This window comes from Lipophrys pholis (genome assembly GCF_963383615.2).
Source record: "Lipophrys pholis genome assembly, chromosome: 2".
NCBI classification, from domain to species: domain Eukaryota; kingdom Metazoa; phylum Chordata; class Actinopteri; order Blenniiformes; family Blenniidae; genus Lipophrys; species Lipophrys pholis.
Window position 1 is genome coordinate 27,694,881 of NC_137636.1, and position 9,007 is coordinate 27,703,887.

At 41.0% G+C, this 9,007-nt stretch overlaps 1 protein-coding gene across 1 annotated transcript; it reads left to right on the forward strand.

Annotated features, from left to right (window-relative positions):
- Nucleotides 1-795: 795 nt before the first annotated feature.
- gpib (glucose-6-phosphate isomerase b) lies at nt 796-8,695 on the forward strand. Its single transcript, XM_080458210.1, has 18 exons — nt 796-1,093; nt 1,308-1,398; nt 1,610-1,678; nt 1,820-1,939; nt 2,055-2,138; nt 2,248-2,394; nt 2,590-2,661; nt 2,741-2,785; nt 2,871-2,924; nt 3,417-3,477; nt 4,319-4,362; nt 4,469-4,621; nt 4,771-4,900; nt 5,018-5,094; nt 5,971-6,099; nt 6,608-6,683; nt 7,314-7,380; nt 8,279-8,695. The coding sequence occupies exons 1-18, from the start codon at nt 975-977 to the stop codon at nt 8,400-8,402; spliced, it is 1,662 nt and encodes a 553-aa protein (XP_080314336.1). The 5' UTR covers nt 796-974; the 3' UTR covers nt 8,403-8,695.
- The last annotated feature ends 312 nt before the right edge of the window (nt 8,696-9,007 follow it).

Sequence of the window (9,007 nt, forward strand, 5' to 3'; positions counted from 1 at the left end):
TCTGTGTGTGTCAAGACCACATCAACACACACACACTGAGCCCAGGAAGAGTTCACAATAAAACCGACAACTGCAACATGAACACACCATACAAATTTTATTAAAAATATAGCAACATGTTAGAATGGGATAATAATAATAATAATAATAATAATAATAATAATAATAATAATAATAATAATAATAATAATAATAATAATAATAATAATTTAAAAACGTTATAGGCGTTTTCAGAATAACCACAAAAGGAATTGTCGCCCTCTAGTGTTTGATATTTAGTATTACAGCTTGTAATTCATTCTATAAAATACAGTCACTTGGGGGCGTCACGGTACACAAACTAGTCACATTGATAAATATGAGCTGCAGCGTAGTTTTAAGTGTGTTTTTCTTTCAACTGGACTCACTTGATATGTTTTGAAGTGTACGTCTGATCCTTTTTTTCCCCCTACCATTTCTGTGGATAGTAAAACATGACATAAGACATTTGGGAAAGGCAGTCACAAAATATTCTAGTCTTCAAAAGGAAAAAAAAACATGATTTTTATTTTTCAATCTGAAAACAATAAAATGAATTAGTGATGAGAAATATTTAACAGTATAGTGTATGACAGTTGTGGGATCTCATTGCACTGATGAGCCAAGCAACTGTTGTGTACAATGGTGTAGTTTGAGTTCTATAACTTGGGTAATACTGGCATTCAAATTGTATCTGTTCAAAGGATTTTTCAGCAGCTTATTAAACTAAATGTTACTGCCCTGCTGCTGTGGTGCCCCTCCCTGGCAACATAACCCGGGCTGACAGTGTGGAGGTGTGACTTGCATGAAGATTTTGTGTGTCTCCTATAGGTGGAGCAAATGTGGGCCTGGACTGGAAACCCTTCAAAAAGCTTTCCCTCTGACCTGTTTGGTCCCACTCAGCCAGGACAGTTGAGTAAAGCGGAGCACAGCCCCCCTCCACACCTCTGGACAACATGGGACTCACTCAGGACCCCAACTTCCACAAGCTGCAGGACTGGTACACAGCCCATGCCCTGAACCTCAACCTGAGGCACATGTTCGAGGCTGACAAGGAGAGATTCAACAAGTTAAGGTATACAGCGCACGGCAACAACACTCAGTTGAAAAGCATTTCTGTGTGTCTCAGGAGAGGTGTGGTTGTTAAAGCTATGCCAGATCTACAGTTCACTATCACACAGTATCTTTACAAAGTGCTCTGATATGCAGTGATGTGGAGAAATGTCTTGACCTTTGCGAATTATGTCACTGTTTTCTTTGTGTGTGTGTGTGTGTGTATATATGGATAGCCTTACGCTGAAAACCGAGGATGGAGATATTCTCCTGGATTACTCAAAGAATCTCATCACAGACGAAGTCATGAAGATGTTGGTTGATCTGGTAATTTAGCTTTCATCCAGCTGATTATTACTTCCCGTGATAATCAGCCTTGTCCCAGCCTATTCATCTAACGTAGCCTTTGTGTTGACTCAGAATGTGTCTCTTTCAGGGATTCATTGTCAAGCAACTCCACAGTATAGTGCTTCATCACTGGCATCTATTGTGGATCTGTAGTGGATTCATTTGCACTAACATTCATTGTTTCTTTCAGGCCAAATCAAGAGGTATTGAAGCCGCCAGAGAGAAGATGTTCTCTGGAGATAAGATCAACTTCACTGAGGTGCTCACCATTTATTACACGTCAACTGACTTGTGTTGAAAGGCAAACAACAAATACAGCAAAATGAGGGAAAAGTTGCAGTGCAACGTGAAAATATAAGTGGGCATTAACTTTCTAACCTGCTGTGTTGTGTGCATGAAGGGTCGTGCTGTGCTCCACGTGGCTCTGAGGAACCGCTCCAACACTCCCATCATGGTCGAAGGCAAGGATGTGATGCCAGATGTGAACAAGGTTCTGCAGAAGATGAAGGGCTTCTGCCACGTGAGTGAAAATCCACAAAAAGGCCCAACATTTAACGCGAAGATTAGATAACAAATAGAAGCAATTTGTGAACCGACTCAGATGAAGTTCATGTGGACTTCTTGTCTGTTTGCAGAGAGTTCGCAGCGGTGAGTGGAAGGGCTACACGGGAAAGGCCATGACAGACGTCGTTAACATCGGAATCGGGGGGTCCGATCTTGTGAGTCCACTTTATGAAAAGATCCAATGTTTTGGTTCCTCTAAAAGTCGACGTATGGAGACGCGTTCCTTTCTGATTCTGTTCACTGTGAATTGATTTTGAATGACAGGGCCCTCTGATGGTGACTGAGGCTCTGAAGCCGTACTCAAAAGATGGCCCTCGTGTGTGGTTTGTGTCAAACATTGATGGAACCCACATTGCCAAAACGCTGGCCCAGCTGAACCCTGAAACCACCCTCTTCATCATCGCATCCAAGGTTAGCCGGATATGTAAAATCTGTAGCGTCTGAAGGAAAAACAACGTTGAACTTTATTTGAGCTTATATGTCTGAGAATATATTGAAAATGACTGCCTGTACTAGAGCAATCAGATGTGACTCTTATCTCTGGTGCTTTATGTCATTTTTTGAAGGAATCTATTGACAATCTATTTGTTTTCCCTTTGTTTACAGACATTCACCACCCAGGAAACCATCACCAATGCTGAATCAGCAAAAGAGTGGTTCCTCGGTCATGCCAAAGATGTGAGGATAGAGAAATCCCAATTTAGTAAATGGAGAACTCAGTGCTGTCATTCCTAACTGTATACTTGTGTTTGAACAGAAATCTGCCGTGGCCAAACACTTTGTGGCTCTTTCCACAAACGCTGTAAGTCCCATATAATTCCCTCGAGTTATAAGCTCCTCCGCTCATCGGCGAGTGTGCTCCTAACGGTCATGTTCTCTCCCTTCAGCCCAAAGTGAAGGACTTCGGCATCGACACGGAGAACATGTTCGAGTTCTGGGATGTGAGTGGAAATGAAACAGACTGTGTGCAACAGGTCCTCCTTTCCATGCCCCCTCGACTGTGATGGGAGAGCAGCGGGGGCTATAAATAAACTAACCTTTTGACCTGTGAAGTAGGTGGGACAGTCACTGTGGACATGCAGCTGCTGGGTAATCAGAAGCCACTCTCTTCAGACTCAGTTATTATTGGTAGCGACCTTCTCTCTTGCAGAGGTTACTGTAAAGGCTGAGTGGAATCAAAGGTCAGGGAGCTGCATTTAGTTACATTGTTGGTATTTGAAAGGTAACGGCTATAATGTCGGCTCCGTATCACAGAGAAAACAGCTTCCAGTGAGTGTACCAAACCAACTTTTTATTTGTATTGCTTATTGAGTCATATCTATATATGGAGAAAAAAAAGGGGGGATGGCTCGTTTCACTAAAGCTCCTCTTGCACTTTCATTTGAACGTGACCCAAAATATTTGCACCAGATTTGAATGTTTTCCTCTTTTAGTGGGTTGGAGGTCGTTTCTCCCTGTGGTCTGCAATTGGAATGGCCATTGCTTTACATATCGGTAAGTATGTTTAAAAACACATTTTTGTTTTGGGCAAAAGTACAAAATAGAAATGATCTATTAGAATTTATGAAAAATGTGTGCAAATATTCACATCATGCATTCACTGGAGGGAATAGAGGATATCCCCTCTTCTGGTCCATGCATCTCAATTCTACTGAATCAAGCGTCCCTTTTACTGATTAAAACTACTAATGCAGACAGGACAAAAAACTTAAAATACTTATGTTTGAAAAACCGTGGTAAAGACAGTTTTATTCCTGTGATGAACCCTCACCTCACCTCATCCACGTTATCTTACACCTGATAGTACCGCGCTGTCTGATTGCTTACACAACTAAATAGTTTGTTACTGACACCTGTTGAGATCATATACAAAAGAAAAAGGATCGTTTGAACTGTGCCAGCTGGAAACTTTCATTATGAAAATGTGATCTTTATTTAAACTCATGCAAATGGCACAGCTGTTACTCTGACGGGTTTGCTTATGTAATAGTGTTGGATTCTCCTCATTGCATTTGCATTCGATTAAGTGAAAAAAGTGTTTTAAAGAAATAAACACTAGTTTCAGACTACATTTATTACTATTTATAGAATTATTTCTTTAAAAAAATGAAAATGTTAGGAATCAGAAAATTTCAATCTCAGGAAACTACAAATGTCAGTGCAGCACTTTAAGACAGTTCATACTTGAGTGCACAAATTCCTCAAGTAATGACTCAGTGGTTAAAACTTCTGCTCAGGTTTTCTTCAGCATTTCCGCAGGACATAGTCTCTCTGGTACAAGCAGATAATAGTTGCAATGATTTAAAACGATTCTTGCTTCTAATTGTGTCGTCAGGTTTCGACAACTTTGAGAAGCTTCTGTCAGGAGCTCACTGGATGGTAGGTGCATGCCAAGAAAACGTCCAAACCTCTCGGAGGCAGCGAAACAAATATTTTATAATATTTTTGAGGATAAGTCACAAAACATTTCCTCTCCGCACTGCAGGACAACCACTTCCGTACAGCTCCCCTGGATAAGAACGCCCCTGTCCTGCTGGCTCTGCTGGGAATCTGGTACATTAACTTCTTCCACGCAGAGACCCACGCCATGCTGCCCTACGACCAGTACATGCACCGCTTCACGGCTTACTTCCAACAGGTCTGTCCTCCCTCTGCAGCAGGACCTACAGGCCTCTGCAACATGATATTAAGCGTCACATCACCACAGATGTGAGGGATTGAGTTTGTGCTCATTAAATGACAATGTTGATTTAAATTCATGGAAGCATCATTGGTGGTTTTTTTTAGGGCGACATGGAGTCAAACGGGAAGTACATCACCAACCACGGAGCCCGTGTGAACTACCACACAGGGCCAATCGTGTGGGGAGAGCCTGGAACCAACGGGCAGCACGCCTTCTACCAGCTCATCCACCAAGGTACCAGCAGCCAGCATCAATACTCGTCCACAGTGACGGAAACCTGATCCAGTCAGATCGAATGGGTCATCATTTCTGCAAAATCCACACATTTGTTCTGTTCCTCCATTTATCCAGGAACACGCATGGTGCCCTCTGACTTCTTGATCCCAGCTCAGACACAGCACCCCATCAGAGACAACCTGCACCACAAGGTATCCTCGTTTTTTTTTGTTTGTTTTATGATTTATCTGGCTCAAGTAATGAAGAAGAGGAAACCTGTGGTGAATGAAGTCTGGGCAGATGTGACTCTTTAAAGTATTTCAGCATTCAGGAGACAATGTTGTTAAATCCATAAATATAAAACAAACACAGACAAAACATGTAGCTTCAACTTTATCCTGACCTGAGCATTCGGTCAGTCGGGCAAGTCACACATTGAATTTGTTTTATCTTTGGATCGACAGCAACAATCTAAAAAAATTAAAGCGACAGGAAGAAACCACTTTTGTATTTTTTGATGAAAGATCAAATGCTGAGAACAAAATATAATTTACTCACAAGATACAAGAGGTTCTTGTAAAAATGTCAATGTCGTTGATAGTTGAACCTTTATTCCCAATATTTTCATTTCATCATCTGCAATTTGACTTTGTGTTCAATATGTATACATTATCCCAACATTTGAGTTTTTATCCATCAAATACTTTCTCCCATAACCCCAGTATATATTTTGCGAGAGATGATGTGATGAATCAAGTGAATTTCAACTTGCAACACGTATCAAATATGATTTCGCTCTTGCACCTCCTAAGCCAGTTGTTGTTAAAGTGTGGGAGAGTTCTAGAAAGTTTCAGGGAGCTCCAGTGTGGAAAATAAATCCAGAGGATAGCTTTTCCATATAGGATTTTAACCTCTTATCTTAACTGGTTGAAGGTTAAACAACTTTTATCTTGTAGTCAGTTTAACTTGGACTCAGTATGTTATTTCATTGTAATATTGAGGAGACCAAAGGGTTCAATGACTCCAGTCATTTTTAATTCTGAATACTATATCATATTTCAACTAATCGTGAAATACTCTTGCTTTAGATCCTGTTGGCCAATTTCCTGGCCCAGACAGAAGCCCTGATGAAGGGTAAGACCACAGAGGAGGCCAGAAAGGAGCTGGAGGCCGGCGGCCTGAGTGGAGAAGCTTTAGAAAAAATCCTCCCACACAAAGTAAGTAAAGTTATTGAGAAAACAAGTTCTAATAAAGAGTGAAAGTGCTCCTTGTTGCCTGACAAATGATATTCCTATGGGGAAGTGCAGGCAGCAGTAATGGAGTAGTGCCCTCCAGTGACCATGAATTCACATAGCAAGCCACACTTTGGCAAGAGCATTTCTGATCATACAGAGAATGTCCCTGATTGACTCAAGTCCAGGATCCACTTGAGGGCTTTTAAGTGTAAAGGTTTCCCCTGCATGTGGATTTCATTTCAACGCTTCGTTTTTCTTCCACAGTTCAAAATCATTGATTTGAATTTAATTGATGACACTAAATTGCCAATAGGTGTGGATGTGAGTGTCTGTGACTATTTGTCTCACTGTGTTTCCCCTGTGATGAACGTGTGACCTGTTCAGGGTTTATTCTGCCCTCAGCCTAAGTTGGATAAAGCTGTATGTAAGATGGATGAATGGACACAAAAGGTGGACTGCATATTCAACAATTTCCACTCGTTTAACACAGGTATTCCAGGGAAACAGACCAACCAACTCAATCATCTTCAAGAAAGTAACACCATACACTCTTGGAGCACTTATAGGTGAGAACAAACAAGCAACTACATGATCCTCTGATTTCAAATCCCTGAATGTATACCACAGTTACCGTCATAGGTTTCTTTATCAATAAACGATATCCATTCCTTTATGTTATTGTTCTGTAAATAGCAGCCAGTGTTTACAATCATTTCAATTGTATTGTTGTTGCAGTCGTAAAAAATGTATATCATCTGACTTTGTATTATTTAACACAAAACTCGATCACTTATGTTGTTTCTTCATGTTCTTTTTATTCCATTACTACACAATGAAGAGAAAACCCAGACATAACTGAGAATTGTACACAGAATAGGCTTTTCCAAAGTATATTAATGCACATGTTTAGATAACAGAAATGACAATGATCACAGAGAGGGGAATATCTTTTAAACAGCCCTGGAGCCATCATATCCATCTTAGGCTCAGCCAGGACGTTGTACACTGTTGCATAGTAACAGGCAGTATGTTTTTCCCTGGGAACCCAAACTGAGAGAGACAGGTATAATATGAACAGCTCATTTGTGCTCCCTCCATAATCCCAAAATAAACAACCATAGAAGTTGATCCATAGGTCTTTTCCTTTTTTTTTTTTAATGTTATGATGACGATGCTAATTCTGTCTCATTTTGCAGCAATGTATGAGCACAAGATCTTTGTCCAGGGTGTTATGTGGGAGATCAACAGTTTTGACCAGTGGGGGTGAGTCTGTTTCTATCATGAGAAGGAGATCTGCAGTGGTAATGATGTTTTTTTTTTGGTGTGTGTTATATCTACAACATTCATATATGTGCTCATAGTGTCAAAAAACAATCCCAAACACACGTTTAGTAATTTTTTATTGTCTCAGGATTTTGGTTAAGTTTGTATAATCTGATTTTACTTTTGGCCGTGTGCTCCAAGAAAATGAACATTTCCAGGTGTAGCAGGAACCGGCTGAATTATGAAGCTGGAGTCAAATTACAAGCACTTGCCGTTGCATGTCTTCATTAGCAGTTAAATACTTCCTGGACCATTATAGAAAAAACTGAAGTTTAAACTATTTCCAATAGCAGATTGATTGAGAGTCTGCATATAGGGACAGTATAACATATATTTGTTCCTAATTGTAAGTTAGGAAAATGTACTTTAGTGAAATTAAAGCTGAAAATTGAACCTGTTTGTGTGGACTTCGCATGCCATCCCTGTTTGTGCATGGGCGTCCTCTGCGTACTCCAGTTTCCTTCCTCCCGTGGTCCAAAAACGTGTGTGAGCGTTCGCTGTTGACTCTAGTGTGTGTGTGTGTGTGTGTGTGTGTGTGTGTGTGTGTGTGTGTGTGTGTGTGTGTGTGTGTGTGTGTGTGTGTGTGTGTGTGTGTGTGTGTGTGTGTGTGTGTGTGTGTGTGTGTGTGTGTGTGTGAGATTGCCATCTACGACCTTGAACTTTAAAAAATTGGAATAGAAGATAGTTGGATGAATTAAAACCCCTCACAAAAAAAGAACATAATAGATCACCTTTAAACACTGACTGGCTGCATTTTGCAGTGTGTTCACTGATCAATCTATAGTGGAAAAGTGTTCATTGATTCCTCCCTCTCTCCCTCCCCTCTCTGCATTATTAGAGTCGAACTGGGCAAACAGCTGGCAAAAAAGATCGAGCCCGAGCTCAAGGACACCGCAGAGGTCCACTCCCACGACTCGTCCACCAACGGCCTCATGAACTTCCTCAAGAAGAATTTTGCCTGAGTCCTGATAATCACTCTGCTCCACAACATTATCCGTCTCCTCAGCTCTGGAGCTGCGTGGACAGAAGTCTGGCAGAGGCAGCTGGTCACTCCTACACAGTCGAGCTGAAGTACTCTGTATGATTGCGCTCTCAACATACATATTGTGACTGTCTACAGTGCTGTCTTTTCTGTTTGTTTGTTCACCACTGTTGGGGGGCGGGTTGTATTAGACTGCTGTGGCGAGCGGAGTTTTTACACTCCGTGCCCACTGTTACAAGAAATGTTGTTACTGAAATAAATATCGCCACACAATATTCTGGTTGTACTTTTAATCCAAGTTACAGCTTTAAAACACTGTTTCTCAATGTGCAACATCATGGGCAAACCACTGTGACTGTAGTTTACACAGAGACGTCTTGGTTGGCACTCTCAATGCACCGGCTCAACTCAAAGCTCGGTGGACTTTCTGTGTGGAGTTTGCAAGTTCTTCCTGGGTAGAGTTTTTTTTTTCAGGTGGTTTTGGCTTCTTACTACAATCCAAAGACTTTCAGCGTAAATTGATTGCTCTATATAACCTGTTTTAATTTAGGATGGTGTCCATGTTTGCCCTGGACTGTGACCTTT

Coding starts and splice junctions, on each gene's coding strand:
- gpib (XM_080458210.1), top strand. CDS start 975: ATGGGACTCACTCAGGACCCCAACTTCCACAAGCTGCAGGACTGGTAC. Junction 4,901..5,017: donor CTACCAGCTCATCCACCAAG/GTACCAGCAGCC, acceptor CCATTTATCCAG/GAACACGCATGGTGCCCTCT. Junction 7,381..8,278: donor AACAGTTTTGACCAGTGGGG/GTGAGTCTGTTT, acceptor CTGCATTATTAG/AGTCGAACTGGGCAAACAGC.